The sequence below is a fragment of the Rhipicephalus microplus genome, chromosome 9 (assembly GCF_043290135.1).
Source record: "Rhipicephalus microplus isolate Deutch F79 chromosome 9, USDA_Rmic, whole genome shotgun sequence".
NCBI lineage: Eukaryota > Metazoa > Arthropoda > Arachnida > Ixodida > Ixodidae > Rhipicephalus > Rhipicephalus microplus.
Genome location: NC_134708.1, coordinates 106,184,435 through 106,210,086, shown reverse-complemented (window position 1 = coordinate 106,210,086; position 25,652 = coordinate 106,184,435). Strand labels below are relative to the sequence as shown.

Below are 25,652 nucleotides of genomic sequence, written 5' to 3'. Positions count from 1 at the left end.
TCGAGCTGGCGCATCTTCCTCATTAAATGTGCTCTTCAGCCGTTCTCTTTTCCCCTGAAGGCACTTCTCGAGCCGCCTACAGTTTTATTAGAGCCTTTAGCTTGCAGGACAGTTTCATAGGGTCTATCTCGGCTGTTTCAGCTGAAATTGCCAATGACTCAGCTTCCGCTAGCGTGAGGTCAGCTTGTGTCAGCAGTAGATTCTGTAGACGCGTTGACCACACACCACACACAATCCTCTACCTGAGCATCCGATCGAAGGCATCTGCAAAGTTGAATTTGTCGGTTATGCGGCGTATTTCAACCAAAAATTGTGTGACTGGCTCACCTTAGACCTGGCAACGATTAAAAAACTTGAAGCTCTCGCTTATTTCACGCCGCTTTGAGTCGTAGTACTCGTTCAGCACTTGGACAATCTGCTTGAAGTTCAAAGCGTTTGGGGATAGCGGTGCCACCTTCCGAGCTAATACTTGGACGGCTTGTGTGCTGAGTGCTGTCGCTAGCAGTGCTCTCTTCTTAGCCGGATCAGTTATTTCGTTAGCTTTGTAGCAGGAGTTGGCCTTATGAGGTACGGTTTCAACTTATCTGTATCTTCAATGAAGGCAGGGAGCATATGATGCGCCATGCTTGTTACCGGCGAAGCTCCTTCCTTGGCTGTAATTTCCGGGTCTGCTTACACCGCGTGGTCCTGGCTCGTCGCCACTGTTGCATACCCACGGCCAGCGCGCCGGAGCAGTTACCAAGGCACAGACTGCTCGAGCGGAAAAAAAAAGCTTTTATTTCGGGGCGTGTCTTTCTTTTATCCCTTCTGTAGAAAGATAACTGAGGATAGGAGATGAGGAACGGAACCATACTGCGCATGCACAGAACACTAGTGCGACGCAGCCACAACACATTCTTTATTGATATTCTGTGGCTTTCTTTATGGTGCAAAATAGTGGAAGTTGATCCGCTGTAGATTTCTTCCAGAATGTTCATTGATTCTTCGTAGACGCCATGATTTCGCAGTGTTTGCGTGATTGCTGATATCTCTACTGAAGCTTACAAAGAGGGTTCATTTTAAGTTGAGGATGACACAGCGAGCAATGAAAAGGAACAGAATAAATAGTAAAGAAGGAATGGTAGGGAGGTCAACCAGTGAAGGCTGACTGGTTTGCTGCCGTACACGCGGGAAAAGGTTGGGGGTAATTGAAAGAAGGAGAAGAAAATGATATATGTCACCCTTAAGGACAAGAAGAGAGCAGAGGGTATCAGGATACAAACGGGTGTTAAGGACATCATAGTCGAAATCAAGAGGAAGAAATGGTTATGGGCAGGGCGCGTAGCGTGAAGGCAAGATAAACGCTGGGCATCAAGGATCACAAACTGGATTTCAAGAGAAGACAAGCGGATTAAGGGGAGACAAAAACTTAGGTGGACAAACGAGATTAGGAAGTTTATGGGTACAATATGGCAGCAGCAAGTACAGGACCTAGATGGCTGGCGGAACACGGGAGATGCCTTTGTCCTTCAGGGGGTGTGACGGTAATGTGTGGAGGCTAATGATTGTGGTGATGACATATACGGGACATGAAGGCGACGTCTAAAACCAGTGAGAGTGTCTATGTAATTGCTATTGTAATAAAAACAATGGTTATTTGATTTCATTGAGTCAGACACAAGAACAACATTTCAGTTGTTTATTATTGACAAGAAAGTGTGAATTTGCTTACAACGAAGCCGTTCTGCCGTTCCTCTTGCCGAGGATGCCATTAAAAAATGAGTCTGATTTACACTAAATGCACTGCCCACATGAATTGTGAAGTCAGCCGACATCGCTGTAGGCAAGATGTCCTGCAATAATACTGAACATTACATGTGATGAAGCAGCTAGCTTGAGTGGAGCTGGATGATAAATAGTGAGAGGTGGTGCAGTAAGCAAAATTAAATAAAGCAAATTATTCAACCGTCACTCATGGCTGAGCCTGCAAGGTTGACCCACACTAAATTCTAAGCAGCCTGCAAAGTCTTGTATTAGAACAGCGGCGCAATGCACTATCTTCATGAATGCCGCCATACACTTTCACTGTGTGCAAAAATTCTACTGAGATGATGATGCCTACACTTTGTAGGCTCTAAACATGATGAAAAAAGAAACATCCAGCATTGTAGCGACATGGGGAGGTGGTAATATTAACAATTACCTATAAATGTATTCAAACGCACGGGGTTTCTAAGTGTCACACACCAGCCAAAGCACTTGCGAACAACTCTCAGATTCTATGTTCTTGCGAAATTGATTCAATCGGTGGTGCCGATTCTTTTTTCTTTTAAGTTTTCCTTAAAAGGCACCGCTGTCAACTGTTGCAATGCATCAGTACGTCTTTCTTTCCACGCTAGCCGACATGCCTGACAAATTTTGTGCGACGAAAAACTACTGTGAAAGTTAACTACTGAAGAACAAGGAGCTATTTGCTTCAAATATACAGAAAATATTTCAGGAATGCTTTAACAATGACATTATCAGTAACCTGTAGTGGCGAAATATTGGCATCAGTTATGAAAAATATTCGGCGTGCACCAGCCTCAACACGAGTAAAAACTGCCGAAGTAAGTGACAAGCTCTGAAGCATGAAGGCGACTGCGGCCGGCTCGGTGCGCCTGCTACGACGTTCTTAACTTTGGCCACAACGTGTAGATATCAGGACCCCACGTGTGACTGCCGACCATCGATTATCGACGTCCTTCTGTATTCATAGAGTTGAAGTGACCTTTAGGGTTCTGGGTTTGCTTGTTTGAAAGGCAGTCATGTTATACAGCACCTTGTTCTTACGCGAGTGACGTTTACTTTGGTGGACTTGTGGGACAGCATGGCATATCTGCCGATATACATTTGCGATGTTCAGCAGTAAAATATAGATGAGGCATATTGCGAATGCTGTGCAGTACACACACAAAAAAAGAATCCGATAAAGAAAAAAAAAGGTACGTGATATGCGGTGACAAATTGGCAAGTGTTTTACCTGTTTGGCACCATGCCCACCCTAAAGACAATTTCCTCATTGAAATGCTTTATTATGCATGAACATGTGTGTGCTCGGTGGTTTATGCTTGGTTGCTGCGCATTTTGTGCCTTTCAGAATAAATGAGAGCTGAGTAGAGCGATCCTTTGGGAAAAAAAATTGAAGATTCTGCTTATTTTGTTTCACCCTGCCAGCATACGGTAAGCACAAGGACAGCACAGCTGACACTTTGACGTCATCTGCGATAAATTATTTCTATTAGTCTGGTTCGCCCTTGTTCTGTTCGTTCACTAGTCTATACAGAACAATTTATTTTGTCCAAGCAATTCAGTGTAAGTGGCTCTTTATTATTCATGGTGACAGTCCTTGAATAAACTTATTTCATAGTGACTGCCTCACATGTCGACTCACTTGCACCAGATGTATGAAATGCGAGTTTCCAATGCGTTCAATGTAGAGCTTCAAATGTATATACTTCTCATTCTCGGAAATCTTGCAGAACTAGTGTTTTGAAATGTCACATATATTTGCTTGTCGACTTGATACTTGGTCCTATTAAGGGAGATGCCTTATTACGCGTAAGTATGACTGTTGCTAGCACTTTAATGAAAATTATTTTTCTAGCACTCATATAGCTTCCTGCTTGACCTAGCCTAACTGTGGGTTGTTTCGTGCATCGTGTAGTTAATTAAAATCCACTGCCTTCAGGTGATGCCAAACATCGAAACCACCTATGACTATTATGCATCATAATACATAGAAAAATGACGTGAGTGCGCTTGATATTTTTTACCATAGACTTCTTGCACCAGACTAGAAAGTTATTTCTGGCTGTAGCCCTATAGCTGCCGCCGTTAGTAAAAACAGTGTTGATTGGTATACAATCACATTTGTGACAAATGATTCACCTGGCCCATAACTAGCCGAGGGGTAAATACGACCTATTTTAGTTTGATCTGTACATAAACATGGCAAGCAGAAGCAACTATCTTAACTACAGAAGACAGACTTGATGTGAACGCGGGAATACATTTTTGCCGCTTGCAAGAATATGTGCACATATGATTACTTTCGTGAATACGAATGGCTCTCTCTCACCCTGCCATTTACAGCATGCGCGTATTGTTTGGTGCTGACCTACGCAAACAATATTTTAAAAGTTCTGCCATCAATGATTTTTCGCGCGGAAGTACGCCTCTAAGAGCCTCAAAATTTGAATACTTCCGGACGAAAGTTGTAGCACGAACATCGCTGTGTACCCACTAGTCGAATATAGGCTGTACATATATATATATATATCGGCCGCAAGTAAGAGACGTCAGGATGACTATGTGCTTCATTCGGTTTTTCCCGGCGCAGCGTTGCATGCAGCAAGCCGGCTTTGTTAGAAAAAGCTCCACCTGTCAACCTGTACAGTCACACGTTCGTGGTGGCAGCACGTTAAAAAAATGAATACAGCAGGCTGTGCCGCATATCACAGTTGCTTTCTGTCGTTGGGGCGTCACGTGCATCGAGGCACCCCAGTATACATTTAATGCCGCGCGCTTTGACTCCGTAGCACTGCTGCCCTCAGTCGGTCATGGCTGGGTTTGTGTAGCTGAAGCCCTTGAACTGCTCCTGGTCCATGGAGGCCAAGATCTGCGGGTCGATGGGTGTCAGCACGGGCTTCTCCATCGTGAAGTCGCTGTCGAAGTTGCTCACGTCCGCCGTGTTTTTCTGCAGAGAAGACATAGCATGGGAGTGAAGTGGCAAAGTGACATTTTAATAAAACACATGCACATCAAGTTACACATTGTTACGTCGTGAAAACCAACACACAATGAGGCCAAAAGAAGGTATAGAGGGCGCTAATCGTAGTCTGCTAACTGTATCGTAGTAGTTTCTATATAGGTGACGAAGAAGTTATGGGGGACAAAAAGAAAACTTGCTTCCGGTAGAAATCACACTTGCAACTTTAGCATGACGCCTCTGATGGATGAGCAGTTGAGCTAGGGAAGCTTCGTCTTCATGATGTACAGAAATACCCGACAATGTTGAAGACAGGACGACCGTCACTGTTGCTCAACTACATCGAACACGTTATCCCGAGGTAGCAGGTTCGGTCCTTGCCGGCGAATAGTTGTTCTTTCTTTCACTTTGATTTCTTGACAATTGATATGATCAGTTTATTAATAGAGTTAAAAGACTACAGTTAACGTCCCTATACTTTTTTGGATTCAATGCCCGTTGGTGTTCATTAGGGTGGTGTGTAAAATAGAAAAGATAGCGCTTAAGTTCCCCTTATTTCGGTGATTCATGGTTCTGTGGAGTAACTAAAGACGTGGTAGTGTAACGGCAATTAAGAGAGACCACTGTGCAAGTGTGAGAGCTCGAGAAAGGGCACTCTACATAATGCATGGTGCTAGTAGGTAAACTAGTTTAGTGAAATCTAAACAAACGAGGTTGGCTGGCGAGCTGCAAAATGCCGGGAAGGAATCGCGCAAGAAATTACCGGGCACGCATGGAGGGGCTGCCAATTTAGCAGTACACCGGCATCTGCTGGCGAGCGGCTCATAGGATGCTCAAGGTCGACAAAGTGTCTGCGTTGAACAACAGGATCGAAAAGGCCATAGGAAATGACAGGGCGGGACGATGACTGGAGCGGGGGGGATACCTTTCGCGTGGGCAGCACGGCAAGAGGCGTCAAAAATAGACCGAATTCCCGCGGCAAAGTTGGCTGGTGTGCGCCACGTTTTTGAGCTCTTGAACCAACAGCAAAAGGAGGAAAATACAGGACAGGATGGTTGAGTACGATGAATGCGCGGGAAGACATAAGTTGCAAGAAAAAAAAAAGAAGCTCAGGGTACAGGAAGGGAGGCACTTGGCGAGCGCGCTGGTGTTGCACGGAAACGCGCCCGCTTAACTAGAACAACAATCATTGGTCTCACCAATTGGGTGCAGTGCTCAGCAATAGCTGTGGGTCCTTGACGTCGTTTTGTGAATAGCTTTAGTGTATACGTGTGTGCGTGCCTGTACGTGTTGTGTGTGCGTATATGCGATCACTGCACAGGTCCGCAAACTTGCTCATAAGGGCTGATATTGGACCAAAAGTCTGAGTCTGAGCGAGTCAAGTTGAGTAATATTTTAGTGAGTTTGAGCCTATCCAAGTCTGGTTGAGAAAAATTTTGGTGTGTCTGAATGCGAGTGAGCACAAAGTATGTAATATGTTACTTAAGTGAGTTCGATTGAGCTCCAGTTTTTCTTCCCGGCTTATGGACCGCTGTAGATAGCATAACCAACGCCAGACACCTGTATAGCAAGCAGGCAATAAACCAAGCTAACACGTGAGTCGTGAAATAGACAAAATTCTTCCCTACACGCTTTGTGAAAACGTGCAGCCTGTCAAGCGAATTTGTTGCTAGGCTAGTTGGTTAATGGTGGTCAACTGCAGAAGGAGACATGAAAAACCACACGCCGCACAGAACTGCGTGCTCTTATGTATGTTTTTTCTCTGCCCTGTAACATATAAGCTCTCTGCAGGTTAACATTAGCTGTCACTGGCTAGCTTAGAAGAGCTCTGGCCTTCACGGTGCTGCACATAATTAGAACCCAAGATCGAGTGAGTTCCCTCCGTTCCATCTTCAGCTCCTGTTGACAGCTTTCGACAGTTCGTTCGCCCAGCAAGCCTGACCGCTGCTTGACCGGCCACGGTCCATCTGTTGAGCGACGCGTCAACAGACGCGCGTGGTTTGTAGTAAACGTACTCTTGTACTCGCTAGCGCAACGCTGGTTACCTTGCTGTTAGCGCGGATACTCTACATGCCATTTACGTCACGCCGCCCTGTCCTTTCGCTTGGAGACATTGTTTTATTTTTATGTTATTGACCAGTGGCTGGAAAGGCTGGCCGCCAAGGAATCCCTGTCTTGAAACTCTTACGAAACCCCGCCCGTGACACTTGGCACGCGCCCGCTGGCGTCTCTCCGCCGGACGCAGTCAGGCATGTCTTGTTCGTTTTACTTGAACAAGAGGCACCCGTTGATTTTGTATTCTCGTTAAACTTCTTTTCTTCAAGGCGAGCCGCAGCTGTGCGCGTTTGTACCCGACGTCTGTCACTTGAAGGAGCTACAGAAGAATTTGTTGCGCCAACGTCATGAAAGAGACTCACGAACGAAGAGTAACGGAGGTTTGTTCTTCACAGCATGTCGTATACAGGGCGTTGATATAATTGAACTCGAGGTTAGCATAGAAGAACTGTCATGCCACGTGCTCTGTTAGCGACAGTAATCTTTTCGACGTATCTGCGTATATTTATATTGGTGACAAATTTGACAATTAGGCCGCCAACGTGTCTACAGACGACAGATGAATTGTGATGGAGATACAAATGAATCCTGTAAGCGGAATGTCTTATCCGATCGACTTGAACACAACGCACGTGTCTCAATTGCTAAGCCTCGTTTATCTGCCGTGCTGTTGTGTATCTGCAGTGCTGTTTATCTGAAGTGATGTATCAGAAGTATGTGCGGCCTAGCTGTCAGGCTGACCACATCAGAAACCGAAACTGCCTCGAAGTTTTGCCCCGTGGAGCGAAAACCGGCTCCTCGGGCGCTCTACCCGGACGTGGCCGTAATTGTATACTACATCCTGAAGGGTGAGTCGGTGTTGCTCTCCAAGAAGTCAATGTCGCTACGTAGGTCAGGATCTGCGCGTTGATTGTCTGCGAAGTCACTAGCACTAATTAGCCAGAGAAAACGAGAAAACTATCGTCGTCATCATCGTTAGGCGGAGCATGCGGGTGCTCTTGACAGGCAGTCTGCGTCTGAATGTTTCCTGCCTGACTTGTAGACCTCTGTTACGTCAAACACCTGTAGCCGTAAGCTCCAACGAGCTAAGCCAGCACAGGGCGTGGTCGTCACGGTCGATTTTGAACGGTCTGTCATACAAGCAGAGTCGAAATTTCATGACTGCCCAGATGATGGTCAGCACTCGTTTCCGGTTGCCGAATAATTGTATTTAGCCTTCGAAAAAAAAAACCCGCTGGCGTACGCGATGACCTTTGACTGCACGTCCTTTATTTGGACCGATAAAGCGCCAATCCCTAAGCCACTTGCGTCTGTGGGAACATCGGTGTCGGCATCCGCATCAAAATGACCAAGCAGTTGTGGTGACTGCAGCCATCACTGAAGTTCGTGGAAGAAGTATTCTTGGGGCTTCTGCCACTCATACTTCACGTTGGTTTTCATGAAGCGAGTAAGAGGCTCGGTGATTTGGGAGAAGTTCTGAACGAAACGGCTGTAATAGGCGCAATGTCCCAAAAATCTCTGCATCGGCTTCTTGTCGGCGTGTGCACGGTGGAAAGCTTTTGAGGGTGGGTGTTTTCTGGCGGTCAGGATTAGCTACACCGTCACGATTAGCTACATGGCCTAAAAACAGAAGTTCTTCGTAGGCGAAGCGACATTTCTTTGACTTTAACGTTAGACCCGACGATTTGATCGCCTCGAGTACTACCTGTAGCCTTTGGAGGTGTTTTTCAAAGTTTGCTGCAAGAACGACGACGTCGTCGAGATAAACAAGGGAGGTGTGCCACTGCAGTCCCACCAGAAATGTGTCCATAACTTGCTGAAACGTGGTGGGTGCAGAACAAAGTCCAAACGGCATGACGTGAAATTCAAATAGGCTATCTGGTATAATGAATGCGGCCTTCTCCCGGTATCTTTCATCGACTTGAATCTGCCTATAGCTGCTCTTCAAATTCATTGAGGAAAAGTACTTGGCACTGCATAGTCAATTAAGAGCGTGGTGGTCTTGGCCCGTAAGCACGAAGACGAGGCGACTTGAAAACTCATAAACTTTGTTTGAGCAAACTTGTGCTCATAAAATAATTGCGTGAAACGGCCTGTGGGGTTCAGCGTCGGCCGGAAAAATGCCCGTTCTCTCTTCACTCAGGTTCTCACGTAGTCCCACTGCTTATCAAAAGCATGCTCAGCGCGCGAGCAACGGAACGACACTCTAGCGGCGCCCCACTGTAAATAATCTGAGGGCGGTTCTGCGCAAGGAAGTGGGCACCAATATAAACGCACGTGGCAATATATAACTACTGGAGTGATTATTGATTGTAGGAATCTAACGATGCCCTCTGCAACAGTAAAGGTAGCGCCAGTAGTAGCAAGCAGATTAATCAGTTTATTGCACACATTTCATGAAACACACTCTATACACGTCCCGGGACATCTCACTAATCGCTTATTGCGTATAAACTTTCAGAACTTACATAAAAAATTGGCTACTAGTTTACATAACATATTAATAATAACATCATTAGGCTCTATATCAATATTTACGGCAGCGGTGAGTTCTTTTTCTTGCCACTTCAGCCACCCTGAAACCACGTTATTTTGGTGAATGCAATAACTGCTTATAAAACCCAAGCTACCAACCTGTTGAATGCTTCGCATTAAAGTACACATGATGGATAGAACAGCCCTTCCAAATTTGTTACTCTTTAGTAAAAAGTGCTCCGAGAGATTAGTAAATGATATGGTATTGAATGACGCTTGCTATGTAGGTCAGATGTGAGTGAGAGTGAATGAAATTCGAAGGAGCAAATAAAAGGAAAAAGTACGCAACTTTAACAGCACATCTATAGCCTAGAGACTCTTTAACAGCAGTGTCCAAGGAAGGAAGCAGTGAAATAACAAAACTTGTGAAAGATAGGCAGCATTTAAATCAGAAATTAGTGTGGAGCGGGCATACGCCCGTCAGTAGGCCAAAGTAGGAAAGCTTGCACCAGAAAGGCAAACAAAAGGCGTTTCGAGAAGATGCAATTAAACAGTATTGGTCACTGAGGACTCACAAAAGACAATGAACCTCGTTTATGGGCACCTTCTGGGCATGCGCACCAGAAACACTCCAACGGTGCCACTCTGGAACTTTTTTGGTGGCTCGTGGCCTCTGAAACCTCTCGGCATGCCATCTCGGAGGCCATGCATGCGGAAGAACGCACAAGCTCCCATGCTCTCGCGTCGACCGGGAAGCTACAAAATTTTTTGGCCCTGGACAAGCAACTCTGGTCGATCCAGCAGGCCATGGAAGCAGCCGGGAGACACGGTCTCTCCGTTTGCTCCTAGGCGAGAGCCCAGCACAGCAATCTTCCAGAAATAACAAAATTTTCCTCTCTCTCTCTATCACTTCTGCTAACAGTGCTGCACCAGTTGGGGCGGCGGTTTAGCAAGGAAATAACTCGTAGAAAAAAATACGGGACTCACCAGTTTGGGCTTGAACGGAGGCTCGATCTCTTTCTTCTCGAGCTTCTCCCACTGGATGTTTCGGAAGAAGGGCTGGTCACACACGTCACCCGCCGGACAGCCGGGCATGCCCAGACGCGTTTCGGCGTTCTTGTCCAGCAGCTGCACGAAAGACAAATTTTGCGCTGATTTCCACAAGCGTCACGGCTGGTGTGCACAACCAATGAGTTCACTTCAATGACTTCAATGACTTCAGGTTATTGCGTATTTCGGTACTCCTTGCTCTGCTAATCTATAAAGCTCGTCTCTGCAGCTGTTGGTGAATTCCGTGTACGCTTTAACTGCGTAGAAGTTCAGGGGTCTGACTCGCCATCCGTCTATACGTGTCATGTGTCGTGATCCCGCTCACTGTCAAGTAGTTATTACAGGCCTAAAGGAAGACTATCGATGCTCAAAATCAAGTTCAAATGAACGTGTATTATCTAAAATAATAAGATTAGCAGAAATAATGAACGAATAACACAAAAACAACTAAATATAGGTAAAAACGCCTCAGAAACATGCAGCTGAAACCCGCGCCGAAACACCTTGCCAAGGTGCGCGCCTCGATGCGAGCGCCCCCCCCCCCCCCCCTGAAAGCGGTATTCACGCGACGGACAAAATAGCGATTCGACCCAGGGGATCACGTACTACGTCGATATACACCACCCGTTTCCGCTTCTGTCTGCTCGTAGCGATTCGTGAAAAGACGGAAGCCGGAATACCAGTTGATATCCACTGGGATGAACGCATATATCCTCGCGTGTAGCGTGAATTCTCCCCTGTCGTGTGAATACTGCAGCTGCGGAAAGATCAAAATTACATTACATGTCTCGTGACTGATCCACCCGTGATGGCATCCGTCATGTGAATGCAGCTTTAGGGTAGCCGTTCTTTGAAGGGGCTGATGCTACAACTAAGCCATTTTTGTTTTTGTTTTTTGCCCCGCTTCCCGTGCTTATCAGTGGAGCCGAGACGCCGTGTAAGACGCCGTGAGATCAAATATGGCAGCCACGTCGCAGTACGTGCCGCAGATGTCCTCAAGCTAAAGCGGGCGAAGCGCGCATCAGGGCACCCTATAGCCAAGGGCGTGATTGCTCTCCCCTCCACCGCGTCTGCCGCTATACATCTTAACAGGGACCCCGCCGTGGTGGTCTAGTGACTAAGGTACTCGGCTGCGACCCGCAGGTCGCGGTATCAAATCCCGCCTGTGACGGCTGCATTTTCGATTAAGGCGAAATGTTGTAGGCCCATGCGCTCAGATTTGGGTGCACGTTAAAGAACCCCTGGTGGTCGAAATTTCCAGAGCTCTCAACTACGGCATCTCTCATAATCATAAGGTGGTTTTGGGACGTTAAATCCTACATATCAATCAATCAATCAATCAATCAATCAATCAATCAATTAATCAATCAATCAATCAATCAATCAATCATTCAATCAATCAATCAATCCGAAGGGGGAAGCAACCTGACGAAACTCGCTGAAGAAGACGGCTGTCTAAAACGCCGTAACGAGCAGGATTTGGGTAAAGCGCAGCAGGAAGCAGTGCACCTGTCTCAGACCTACATGGCGAATCCCGCTAACAACATTCCACTCGTGCCGGCTGCTAACCTCAAACATTTAACGTCATCGATGGTATGCTGAACCATAACCTGCAATACGATAAAGAACTGAAATGCAATTCAAACAAGGCATAATATATTTCTTATATATATATATATATATATATATATATATATATATATATATATATATTGGCTTGTCTTTAGAAATAAATCTTCAATTGTTTGCCAGCGCCTGTTTGTGCCTGCTTCTTTGTTTCATTCGTGTTTTGCGCAGTTTAGCAATGAACCATTACCGACTGACTCAGCATTTCATGCTTAGACGCTTAATGCAAAGACTGTCTTCATCCTTTCTTACTCAAAAAAACGAAAAAAAATCTTAGCACGTATAGTGACGTAATGTATGATAACTGCCAATCACACGAACATTTATAGTAGTGGTGATAGTTTCTATTCTTATTCACACCCCTTTAGTTTTCTTCATATTTACAGATCGTGCTTTTTTGTTTTGTAAATTTCAAGATTCTCTTTTAACAGTAATAATTATTCCTTATTATGCATTGATTCATTCACACAAACTACAGCACTGCTCTACGTTGTCGCACGTGCAAATGTCACCTTAAACCTGTTTGAACTCGCCAGAAAAGAGGTCCTCGTGTAACGACGCCTAATAATGTTGCTACTAGAAGTAACAATTTGTTTGAATGCATCATCGCATTAGAGCATTCCTAATAAACTTTTCCGAGTAATTCTTTACTTAATACCACAGCATCGCGATTCTTCACCTGGCGAAGTTATCGCGGGAAAAGTTTTTCACGTCTTCTTAAGTTGTGTTCATTGGTCGGTAAAAAGTGTTGAGCTCCCTCTGTCTCACTCAATAAGTGTATCTTGCCCATCCAGCTCCTTCGGATTCATACTCACTTAAATACTATACTGCTTCAGTGTCACCCACTCAGACTCACTGCTATCTAAGCCTAAATGAGCCGACTCATGAGTGCGTTGGCGTATAAGTCAGGTTTTTCAACTATGGTGGCGATACTTCTTAACTCCAATATCTCGCGTAGTCTGTGCTCTACTTGCCACCATTTGGTCTTGTAGCTCCAAATACGAGCTACACCAGTACATTGTTTCAATTCTGCAAGGACATTATTATAGATAGATACGACTTCCGTGAGAAATTTTTATGAAGAAATTCTCATAAAATATTTTGCTGTAACAGTCCCCCTCCCCGCCCCCCTCTTTTTGGAGGTGTTGTCTCTGAACAATATCACGGTATTCGAACAACCATGCGCAATGCACAAAGGGTTAGGTTTCAACCATCAACAAATATTGGCGTATGCACGCTAGTACGTTCAAGTATGTGTAAGTAGACTTTAATATACGTAAGCAGATAAAGCTGATAGTAATGTGGAAGTTGAGTAGACAGGAATCATTGCCAAAAAGGAATAATGAAAATAGTGACACCGTGGTGTACATACGTACGTACGTACGTAAGCTTGATAAGGTCACACATGTCTCCTGACACGAATATGGGTGTGCCCCAGCGGCGCGCTGCGCTGTTCGGTACCTGCAGCTGCCTGCGGGTCCACCTATATAATGCTTGACGCTACTCTCTACGTGTACCAAAAAAAAAAAACGTCAGGATGGAGAAAAAGGAAGCTCGCGAGGAAAAAAACCTGTAAACAAGGGGTAGGTGCTGGAGCCGAAGTTTCGGCTAAAACTGCTTCAGAACCAGCTCGCCCCTGACTTCTAGCCTTAAAAAAGTGAATTCCGCCCTTCGAAGCGCGAGTGCACGTGTAAGAACCCCAGGTGGTCGAAATTTCCGGAGCCCTCGACTGCGGCGTCTCTCAAAACCATATGGTGGTTTTGGGACGTTCAACCGCACATATCAATCCTTCAAAGCGTCGGTTCCAGCCCCCACTTTTTGTTTAAGGGTTTTTCCGTCACGTGCCAGCCGCATGTGGGCAACTCACAGCTTGGTGGCAGAAAATGGTGGTGGGAATGCGTCTTATTCGAAAACCGCGGGGTCGTAGGGCGGCTAGGGGCGTTGCCTCCTCAGTATTAAGCCATCTTTTAAACCTAACCTTTTGTGAATTGTCCACGGTTGCCAAGATACCGTGATATTTAGTGCTGGGTTCAAGTTATGAAAGCAGTGAGTTTTCTTCAAATTGCTGGCGGCCGTTCTGCAGAGACAGATGCATATTTTAAAGGAGAATGGAATCAGAGTGCCGAAACGCAAATATATTTTGCAACAGGTTTGTGGCGTGGTTTTGCGAATATATTGTATTATAATTTGATTTCAGTAGAGTGCTTGAATTATGTATGATGCCTTATTTCTACCATTGAGCAAAAAGTCATTTTTTGGTAGATTTGTTTCCACTCGCTAGGGCTGTACAAAACAAAAGTTTCTTGTAATCTATTGTTGAAAAATTGGCCACGAACATAGAACTTTCTTGTATTATAGTTCTTTTGGAGTGTGTGCGTGTGTTTGAAGAGATCTAGGTTCAAAAGCCTGTTAGTTTCCTTCTTTATAAGGACGCAGCCACCCCATGAAGCTATAGCTCACTGTTATAGCTTTGTGCAAGGGCGCTTTTCTTTCACTGTTCATTATGAGATGAATAAAGTTGCGAATCGAATTAAGCGCTCACCAGGACCAGGAGGGACTTGGCCTCTCGGCTCAGGAACCTCGGATAGTAGGCCTCCTCGTTGCAGACTGACCAGAACAGTTCGTCCTCGTCGGTGCCGTTGAAAGGTGACTGACCGATGAGCATCTCGTAGGTCAGGATGCCGAATGACCACCAGTCCACTGACTGGTTGTAGTGCTGTCCCTTGATGATCTGCAGCGCGCGCGTCAACATGGTTAACAATCGATTTCGTGAACACGTTGACTCGAGGGCTGGTCACGTGACACTCGTTTGTATATATGGCATGGTTGAATAAGCATCGGCACATTCGCTTTCACAATGGCCTCGTCGAACACTGGAAAACCTTCAACTTGTGCTTTCTTTATGTCATTTTTACAGCTCACGTTTCGCCATCCCAGAAAAGGCTAGCAAACCAGAAACTTGCCTGGAATTAACCTTTTTTTTGCACTCTCTCAATTCTGTCTCGCATCAAATTTCTGACGCAAAGGTTGTGGAACTGAATCTCCATCGTGGCAGCCACATTTATATAGAGACCCGTTTATATAGATTCAGATTCACGTTAAACAACCCCTGGTGGTCGAAATTTCTGAAGCCCTTCACTATGGCGTCTCTCCCAATTATGTTCTGTTTTTGGAGATGAAAGACCCCGCTAAATAGTATTGTTTATCATCTCGTACAAAATACGCTAATTACTTCATCGTGAACTCAAGTGTTCTGGCAAAAACAAGGCGAGCTCATACGAAAAATGTATGTCGCAATGACCAGAGCTGGCTTACAACTGAATTGTTTTCGATTGAGATTACGCGCATAAATGTGCATGAATCATATCCATAATACAAAATAAAAACCTGGACAAAAAGTGACTTCTTTTTCCCTTCTATGATAATGATGTCATGCTGAGCGAACTGAAAAAACGAAATAGAATTACGTCATTCAACAGAGATCCTACTATCATGTATTTATATTACGCCGTCATGTTGTTTTTGGTAAAACGCTCGGTTTCATTTTGTACAGAATAGCTAGTCTTGCATTTCCGATGGAGGCGGGTATGCTGTAGGCCCATGTGCTCAGATTTGGGTGCACTTTAAAAAAGCCCCGGTGCTCGAAATTTCCGGAGCTCTCCATTACGGCGTCTCTCAAAATCATATGGTGGTTTTGGAACGTTAAAATCCACATATCTATCGATCTCGTAATCATATGGTGGTTTTGGGACGTTAAACCCCACATATCAATGGATCAGAAGTGCTTGCCTGTATATCAATATATCTGTTATGAGAAAGGGATGGCATTGTTTGACAAGGCGTGATGATTGCACGCAAAGACCAAAACAGACATGAACCAACGTAGCGAGTTTGTTCGTTTCTTGATTGCCTGTGTATATATCCTCCACGCCTTACGTAGTTTCCGTGACCATGAGTGTTGCAAGCGTTGCAATGAGTTTTAAACTTTTTTTTGAGAGATGAGAGCAGATGTGCCGTGTCACGGCCGTACACTTGGCAGATTGTTGTATTTCTGGTCGTATGGGTCACAGTTTAAAGTAAACAAGAATAAAATTACAGCTTTGACCACTTATAGAAATTCAATTAAATAACCGTGGCAGTTTAAATAATCATAAGCTTATTCGTACAGCGTGTTCCGTGGTATATGTGATGTACTTCATGAATAGAACGTGGAGCCGGAATCCTAGAAGCCCATTCACTTTGACTGAAGTAAAGAACACCGGCTGTTATAATATTGTTACCGCATGTGTAATTTAGGTATGTGCACCTGTGTAGCGGGGAACATGGTGGTGGCAGAAGAAGAGGACGTTCGGTTGGTGGCAAGAGCTCGCTGCTGCGCGTTCACTGCTGTATACCGTTGAGTCGACCGTTACGTCGGCTCTGAATAAACCCCTCTCGTAGACGTAACAGAGTGGTGGAGGTGCCGGGGACGGCACGTCGACGTACCACTGAGCCACAGCTGTTCGGAGTTCGCCGGAGCCGTCGTCTTGCCGGTCTGCCGCCGACAACAGTCGTCATGGCCCAGAGCGAAGGTCAGGAATCAACCGCCTCAACTTCGCGCACGTCTACGCTGGCTACACCTAGGCATCACTACATGGAACCCCGCCCGTTCGCGGGAATGGCAGGAGAAGATGTGGACGCGTGGCTAACGCACCACAAAAAGGTGAGCCGGTACAACCACTGGAACTCTATCGATCAGCTGGAAAACGTCGCTCTGTTTCTCACAGACACTGCCCTGATGTGGCATGAAAACCACGAAGAGTCCTTGACAACATGGGCACTTTTTGCTCAAGAACTGGAGAAGTGTTTTCGTGACTCCGACTCAAAAAAGAAAAACACGGAGCGGACTCTTGGTGGGAGAGCCCAGACTCCTGGAGAAACCTGCACTGCTTATATAGAGGACCTTCTTAAGCTTTGCAAGATTATAAACCCGCAGATGTCTGAAGAAGACAGGGTCGGACACCTCTTGAAAGGCATAGCGGAAGACGTCTACACTTTTCTGATAGGCAGGGATGACCTCACCTCTGCCTCTGACGTCCAACATCACTGCCGCACGTTTGAAAAATTGAAGACTCGTTGCATCGCCCCGAAATTTGGTATGCTGGCAAATGTGACAACGGTCGCCAGCGTCGACGTGAGCCCGCCCACTGACCTTGCCGCTACTATTCGGGCAATTGTGCGTGAAGAGCTGCAGCGACAAGGTGGTAGGGTTGACGAAACCATTCCGCATCCACCTACCAATCCACCCTACTACACGGCGGCGCCATTAGCTCCTTTGCCACCATTGGTATGTGTGGCAGACATCAGCGAAACTGGAAATCCGCGGCCACGTCGTGACTCATTCGCAACCGACCAGCGATATGGCCAACGCCTTCGTTACGGCCCCGCCACCCAGACGTGGGCAGCCCCTGCTCAGCAAGCTCGTCACCGACCCTTCGCAGCTGAGCGGTCTCAGCATTGGTTCGGCGAGCGTCCTCTACCAGTCTGCTACAACTGTGGCTTCGAAGGACATATTGCCAGGTATTGCAACTACCGGCAGCCACCAAGGTACGACCGATCACCGAGATTTAACCGTTCTGGCGTTACCCGAGCACCAACATTCCCGGGAAGCGCGTCCTACGAGATCCCAGGACCGCTACGAAACCAATCACCGGCCTCTGACTGCAGTGTGACACCACCACCTGCCCCTCACGCCAACCGATCACCGTCTTCTCGGCGCCGCCACTCCTCGCCTCCTACGGAAAACTAGCCGGCGCGGCCGTTGGAGGTGAGGTCGCCGGACAGTCTTCGATTTCAACAGATATACCTCCGTTAGCTTCCATGTTTAGAAATAAGGTTAGAATGCTTATCGATGGTGTACCAGCAATGGCGTTGGTGGACACAGGTGCAACCGTGTCAGTAATGAGTTTAGTTTTCACCCGCCTTCTTGGACGAAAGGTTATGTTTCGTTGGGACCGTCCTGATACGTTTCGTGGTGTGAGCGGAGAGGTGTTACAACCTGTTGGTGTCTGCACTGTGACTGTTAGTTTGGCGTGCCAGAACTTTGTCGCAGAATTCGCTGTTCACCCTCATACTACGCATGACGTCATTCTGGGACTCGATTTCTTGAAGCGATGTGGTGCTACTGTCGATTGCCGCACAGGACAAATTACAGTAGATTACGATATCCCAGTTGCGTTTATGAAAAACTCGCCCTCTCAAGAAAGTGCTCTTTGCCTGTCTGTGGACACAACTGTGCCGCCGTTGTCTGCAAAATGTGTTCCTGTTGTCTGTTCACCTGCAAGCGAGAAAACATTTGACGCAACTGTGGAGCCCGTGCATCTCAGTTGCACAAAGAAGACAGTCTTAATACCCTACTGCACGCTGTCGGTTGCGCAAGGGCATACTGGTTTATGGATGATTAACTGCTCTAATGAACCTACAGTGCTGCCGGAGGGTCTGACACTTGCAGAGATTCGTGAACATCAAGTATTCTCGCTTGCCACCCTTGCAGAAAGCAATGATTCTCCGGATAAGACCCGTTGCGATAATCTGCACGCCAGGGACATCACCATTATGGCTATGATTGATAAGTCACTCAGCACCAAAGAACGTAATGAACTGGCGAGTATTCTGCGCAAACATGCCGGTATTTTTGATTTTGCTCAGCATGATTGACCGTCATTCCCTGCTTCTCGTATAAAGCACCGAATCGACACGACATCTCACAGATCTTTCCGACAGAAACCATATCGTGTATCGCCTTCGGAACGCGCAGTGATCAATGAACAGGTTTGCGAGATGCTCAAGCAAAATGTAATTCAAGAATCATGTAGTCCGTGGGCTGCTCCAGTAGTTCTAGTGAAGAAGAAGGATGGGACATGGCGATTTTGTGTTGACTACCGCCGTCTCAACGCCATCACTAAAAAAGACGTATATCCACTCCCGCGAATTGATGATGCTATCGACTGTCTATCATCGGCCTCTTACTTTTCGTCTAGGGATCTGAGGTCAGGCTACTGGCAGGTTCCAATGCACGAGGAAGACAAGAAGAAAACGACATTTGTTACAACAGATGGACTATTTGAATTCAATGTGATGCCGTTTGGACTCTGCAACGCGCCCGCAACTTTTCAGCGATTTATGGACAACATTCTGCGTGGATTGAAGTGGGAAGTATGCATGTGTTATCTGGACGATGTTGTGATTTTCGGGTGCACTTTCTGTGAGCACAACACAAGACTCGACCTCGTGCTGAACTGCCTAAGCAAAGCATGCTTAGTGCTCAACTCAAAGAAATGTCGTTTCGGAGAACGCCAAGCACTCGTTCTTGGACACTTGGTGAACAAAAAAGGCATATGGCCAGATCCCGCAAAAACGGCTGCAGTGGAGGCGTTCAAGCAACCTCGCTCAGCGAAAGAACTACGCAGCGTTTTGGGGCTCTGCTCATACTTCTGTCGATTCATCCCTGGATTTTCCAATATCGCGCATTCATTCACGTGCCTGCTTCGGAAAGGCGCGCCAGTTGACTGGACTCCGGAATGTGCGTCCGCTTTTTCTGAGTTGAAGTTCCTTTTGACATCCCATCCAATTCTTCGACACTTCGATCCTCTGGCTCCCACAGAACTTCACAGGGACGCTAGTGGTGTCGGTGTTGGGGCCATGCTGGTTCAACACTTGGATACCAAAGAACATGTCGTTGCGTATGCAAGTTGCTCGCTAAGCAGGTCCGAGCGTAACTTCACCGTCGCAGAGCAAGAATGCCTCGCAGTAGTCTTCGCAGTGCAGCGCTTCCGGTCCTACCTGTAGGACGCCTCTTTACCATCATGACAGATCATCATTCGCTCTGCTGGTTGGTCAATCTGTGTGACCCATCTGGTCGACTGGCGCGTTGGGCACTCCGTCTGCAGGAATACGACTTCGCGGTTTTCTATAAAAGTGGTCGTCGTCACGCTGATGCAGATTGTTTTTCGCGACTACCACTCCCATCGACGGACTGCGACGTGGGCAGCTTGGACACCTACATCGCGCCATTGGACCTGCCATTTCTTGATGCCAATGCCTTTAAGATTGAGCAGCAAAGGGACCGCACCATACAAGAGCTCCTTCCTACCGAGTCAAGACCATCGGCGACTCGCTTCTGCATGCGCGACGGGCTTGCGTACAAAAAGAACTATGCTACGACCGGCTTACGATATCTTCTAGTGGTTCCGAAGAACCTTCGCGTTTCCGTCTTGCAGGCCATGCATGATGACCCAACGTCCGGCCATCTAGGCACAGCGAAAACTCTTTGCCGGCTTCAAGAAAGATTTTACTGGCCAAAAATGCGCCAGACGACGGAACAGTACGTCTCTAGTTGCAACGAGTGCCAACGCCACAAGCGCCCTACCAGTGCTCCTCCAGGGTGATTACATCCTATCCCACCCCCTAGAACTCTATTCGAGCAAGTTGGGATTGACCTTATAGGTCCCTTTTCGAGGTCTTCTAGTGGTAATCGCTGGATAGTCGTATGTACCGACCACTTAACACGGTACTGCAGGACAGCTGCTATACCATCGGTAACTGCAGCTGACGTGTGTTAATTCATGCTGCGTTTTGTGGTTCTACGACATGGACCTCCTCAAATTGTTATCAGTGATCGTGGGCGACAATTCACTGCAGACGTGGTGGAAGAGATGCTTCGTCTATGCGCTTCAAGCTTTCGGCACTCTACGCCATATCATCCCCAAACAAATGGCCTGACGGAACGAACTAACAGGACTCTCACGAACATGCTTTCTATGTATGTGGCAGCAGATCACAAGAACTGGGATGGCGTACTACCTTTCATCACTTACGCATTTAACACCGCACAGCATGAGACTACCAGCTACAGTCCGTTCTTTCTTCTGTATGCTCGGCCACCTCGTCATACCCCTAGATACCGTCTTCCCGATTTTGGACCACCATGATTCAGGTATACCCGAGATCGTCTGCCGAGCAGATGAAGCCAGATGTCTTGCTTACCTGCGCACCCTCGCTTCGCAAGATCGCTCAAAGACACGTTTTGACCGTCGACGTCGACACGTGACGTATAATCGCGGAGACCTCGTGTTGCTGTGGACGCCAAATAGAAACGTGGGTTGTGTGAAAAACTGCTTGCACACTATGCGGGACCTTATGTTGTTGTAGACCGTACAGTGATCTAGTTTACCGCATAGCGCGTGTCCATTCAAACGGCCGACGATCTGCAAAAACTGAACTTGTCCATGTTGCACGTTTGAAGCGCTTTATTACTAGAGAGACTGTTTGACTCGCCCAGTGGGCTTCGTCTGCGCGGAGGGAAATGTTACCACATGTGTAATTTAGGTATGTGTAATTGTGTAGCGGAGAACATGGTGGTGGCAGAAGAAGAGGACGTTCGGTTGGTGGCAAGAGCTCGCTGCTGCGCGTTCACTGCTGTATACCGTCGAGTCGACCGTTACGTGGGCTCTGAATAAACCCCTCTCGTAGACGTAACAATATTGTCACGACGCAGACACAGCATACCTTTTCAGGACGAGACCTTTTCAGGTCCATCGACGAGAAGAAGCGTGCATGCCTCAGCCTGTCAAGCGAATCGTCAATACGTGGTAATAGGTATACGTATTTCTTTGTCACGCGGTTCAGCTTGGGGTAGTCCACACAGAAGCGTAAGCTGCCGTCTTTCTTCTTAACCAGCACTACCGGTGATGTCTAAGGGCTTTTTGACGGCTGAATGATGCCATCATCGAGCATTTTCTGGACTTGTTCTTGGATCGCTTCACGCTCTTTCGGTGCCACGCGGTATGGGTTTTGTCGAATCGGTCTTGCCGTCTCTTCTGCTATCATTCGGTGCTTTGTCAGTGGCGTTTGATTTACCCTCGAGGTCGATGAAAAACAATCTTCCAAATGGCCGAGAACATCCAGAAGACTCTGCCTTTGCGCTGGCGATAAATCTCTGCTCACGTGGACAGGTGGCGGTGCTGAAGCGGCTGGTGTCTCTGCAAGCGGCTGGTGTCTCTGCGAAGCACTCGTGGAATTCTACAATTTCTTCGAAGTATGCAACTGTGGTACCCTTTGTAATGTGTCGACCCTCGTTGCCGAAGTTCGTAAACAGTTCCTCTGCTTGCCCAGACACTACACTGACGAGACTTCTGGCAATGGCGATTCCTCGAGAGAGTAAAAGCGTAGACACTTGTTCCGCGACACCTCCTCCAGTATGCTGCATGTTACACGTGACAGCGACAAAGCGGCATGATAACGGTGGCATGGTCACGTCTTCAATGACGCGCATGGGCTTGCGATGCAGCGCTGCGCTATGGTCCACCGAGAAGGTCAGTACACCGTCCGGTATATTTATGATTGCACCGTACTCCCGCAAGAAATCCATACCCAAGATGGCCTGTTTACAACACTCAGAAAGAATAACGAAGGTTGCGACGAATGATAAATCCCCGATCTTGATTCGTGCGGTGCACTTCCCGGTAGGCGTAAGCAGCTGGCCTCCAGCTCCACTAATTTGCGGTCCCGTTCATTCTATTTTCACCTTCTTGAGTTTGCTGGCCAGATTCGAACTCATTATTGAAAAGTCCGCACCAGCGTCGACCAGTGCCGTCACGTCGTGATCGTCAATTGAAAGTGAAATGTCGGCGGTGACAATGTCGTCTTTCGTCGATTCATTCGAAATGTGCGGCGCTTCGTGCGGCGGTAATGGGGGATTTTCAACTCTTCGGCGATTCGCAACTTCCCCCCCCCTCCCTAAGGTCGCTGCTTTTAGTTTCCCCGGTGTAGGCTGGAAGATCTTCCTCTCGCCATGTCCGTGGAGCTGCCCCTATTGGATTGCAGAAAATGACCAGAAGAGGGCGAGCGGGACGGGAACCCAGGAGAAACATCCCGCGGGATCGTCGTGCTTGTATCAACGTTGCGTCTTCCGTTCAAATAGCGCCGATGGGTAGTGGACGGAAATCCTTGGTACCCGGCGACGCGGTGAGGACAATACCACACGATGTGGCCTGCTTCCCCACAATGGAAGCACAAGGACCTGTAGTCAGGGGTACGCCAGATGTTGGTTTTGTGGAGTGGAGGTCGCATCAGCGTCGACGTTTCCCTACAGTACTAAGGCACTGTCGGCGGCTGTTGCTGGTGGTACTACAGTGGTGGCGGCACGTTAGATGGCTGTCGACGGAGAATTTCTGCATAGGTTGGCCTAACCGTGTCAGTGTTCGGCTCGGAAAGTGAAAGCGCTTGCCTTATTTCTTGGCGCACAACTTCTGTGACCGACACATTCGCGCAGTCATTCGGTGTGGCGGTGAGTTTCTTCACCTCTTCATGCACAATTTCGCGTATCAGGTCACGCAAAGAACGCTCGTCAGGTGTCACAGTGGTCACGGCGGTTGCACTGATTTGTCCGCTGTTGTTTCGGCGGTCGTACTGGCGGTAGCGTTGCTGTAGTGCACGTTCGATTGCGGTCACCTCCTTCAAAATTTCGTCGACGCTTGAAGGTGGGTTCCGCGCGAGACCAGCAAAGAGCTGCTCTTTAACACCACGCATGAGGTGGCTGATTCTTCTGCTTTCGGACATATCGGGATCGGCTCGATGGAAGAGACGAGCCATGTCCTCAACAAATATAGTAACAGATTCGTTTGGCTTTTGAATCCGTGTTTCGAGAAGTCGTTGTGCATGCTCCCTTTTTTCGGTGTTTGCGAAGGCGTCCAGGAACTTCCGCCGGAACTCGTTCCACGTTGACCACACGCGATTCGTGAACCATGCGCGAGCCCCGTCCTGACGAGGGAAATACACGTGCCCCAACTTCTGTGCGGCGTCCCGCCCGTTAACGTTGGCTGAACTCCTCAAGCCAGTTATCTGCATCCTCAGTTATCTGCATCCGCTTGAACTCCTCAAGCCAGTTATCTGCATCCTCATATGTGTTGCCGTGGAAGTCCATAGAGATTTTTGGGGAGAAAACAGTCACCTGTGTCGTGCTTGGGCTGCTCATGGCGGTTCTACTGCTTTCGGGCGTGGTCATGTTTTCCGGCCAAGTACCAAACTCTGGGTTCAGGCTTAACAGGCGGCGGCTGGCACGGTAAACGGGTGTTTCGACAAGAGGAAGCCTTTGTGGACTAGATCCCGGGCTGTTGGAAGGTGTCCTGGACATGTACCCAGCACCTCCACCAGTGTCACGACGCAGACACAGCTGAAGTCTGATATAGCAGAGCTCACTTTAATTAAATGCAAGGCGCTCGCAAAAAATACCGGGCAAGAACTTCGTATTTTTTTTGCTGCGCGAGCTCTTATCTGCAGGTTGAATGCGACAATATGATGAGACTAAACAGCGAAACCACAAAGATATAGCAAAGCTTTTAGAGAGATTTGCGCACTGTGAATGCCACAATGTTACACTGTAACTGTGTTATGTTGAAGCTGAATCCGGCATTATTCCATATTTTCACCCGAGTGAGGAAGACCTGAATGCACTGTTTCGGTATGTTCCGAAGTTCTTGGTCCGTAACGTAGTTATGAAGTTATCTTTGTTTCAATAGCTCAATTGAGATGCACGCAAGTAGACCTATGTCCACAAAGAAATACAGCTGGTACCCCTCTCCTCAAGCTTAATGCACTGCTGAATAAGTTGCACAGCTTAATTTACTGCTGAATTGAGTTTTAAACTATAGGTACCACACTTGGGCGGCGAGAATGCTAGGGAACCTGAGAGTAACTTTCTCAAGTAACATTAATCATCAAAACAACATGACACTAATGCCTTTAGAAAAGAAAATGGCCGGAATTGTTTTGTTTTGTGAAAAAGCTAAGGGTTAAAAGAAGAAAATCATCTTTAGCTATCGCAAGGAAGAAGACTCCAAGACGTACAAGAACGAGCCGATAAGCACTTAATCTTAAGGTGACCTGTCGCTAAAGATACAGCGCTAATCCCAAGATGGTCCACGAGCTCTGAAAGATAGGCTCAGAAGAGCTCAGGCGCTATCAGTTGCTACCACTCAACACCGTCGATTGCCGCACACGTTGAGGCGTAAGCGTATAATCCCGTTTTTGTTAGGCGGCATGGGTCACTTCTAGAAGACATAGTTGGAAATATCGTTCGTTAACGGTTTCTTTTGAATGCCCACGCACCAACATCGTGAATCTTTCATTGAAGGTGGCCTTAACTTCGAGAAATACAAGTGCAGTCCCCAAGAGATAAACATTGCCCCACTTGATGTTACGGAAGCTCTGGTCTGCTGCATGATGGGGGAAATCTTATCTCTGTTGAAATGCGAGGCTAGGATCTCAAGTGAAACGCACAGCGGCTTAAAGCATTGAACGAAGCGTTCGGCACTTATACGCACTGTTAGATAATTTTGCGAAGTGTCCAACCGTTTACGTCTTTATTGAGCTGTTGAGTCAGTGAGCTTAATGAAGTTCAATAGACTCAGAGCCGCTTTCACATTATTCCTTTCCGCAAGTACTTTGCTCGAGACCGTGAACATGTCGATGAAGAAGAGCTATAGCGAGTTCAGAACGTTGGCGAAAGCGTTGGCTCGCGTAAGGGGACGCAGTTAGAATATCCTAATTTTCTTAGTAAACTCTTGTAGATGCTTAGAAGGGCCGCCTGAAACGTTATTTTAGGGGAAGCTCTAAGAATTCAAGTATTTGTGGACGCAATCCAGTATTTCTCAGAACTTCCGTAAGGAGTTACCAGTTT

The 25,652-nt window shown here is 47.1% G+C and overlaps 1 protein-coding gene across 5 annotated transcripts in view; it reads right to left on the bottom strand.

Moving 5' to 3' along the window:
* Window positions 1-1,664: 1,664 nt before the first annotated feature.
* The window catches only part of LOC119164664 (putative protein kinase C delta type homolog), a 385,680-nt gene continuing 361,692 nt past the window's right edge, over window positions 1,665-25,652 (bottom strand). For 4 of the 5 annotated variants that reach the window (XM_075874212.1, XM_075874211.1, XM_075874208.1 and 1 more), the window contains 3 exons: window positions 14,478-14,666; window positions 10,247-10,387; window positions 1,665-4,717 (listed from right to left, as the gene is read on the bottom strand). In XM_075874212.1, the coding sequence (XP_075730327.1) occupies window positions 4,571-4,717; window positions 10,247-10,387; window positions 14,478-14,666 (477 nt within the window). In that variant the 3' untranslated portion in view covers window positions 1,665-4,570. Of the gene's footprint in view, window positions 4,718-10,246; window positions 10,388-14,477; window positions 14,667-25,652 lie in introns of those variants that run through there. The other variant, XM_075874210.1, reaches the window with a different exon arrangement.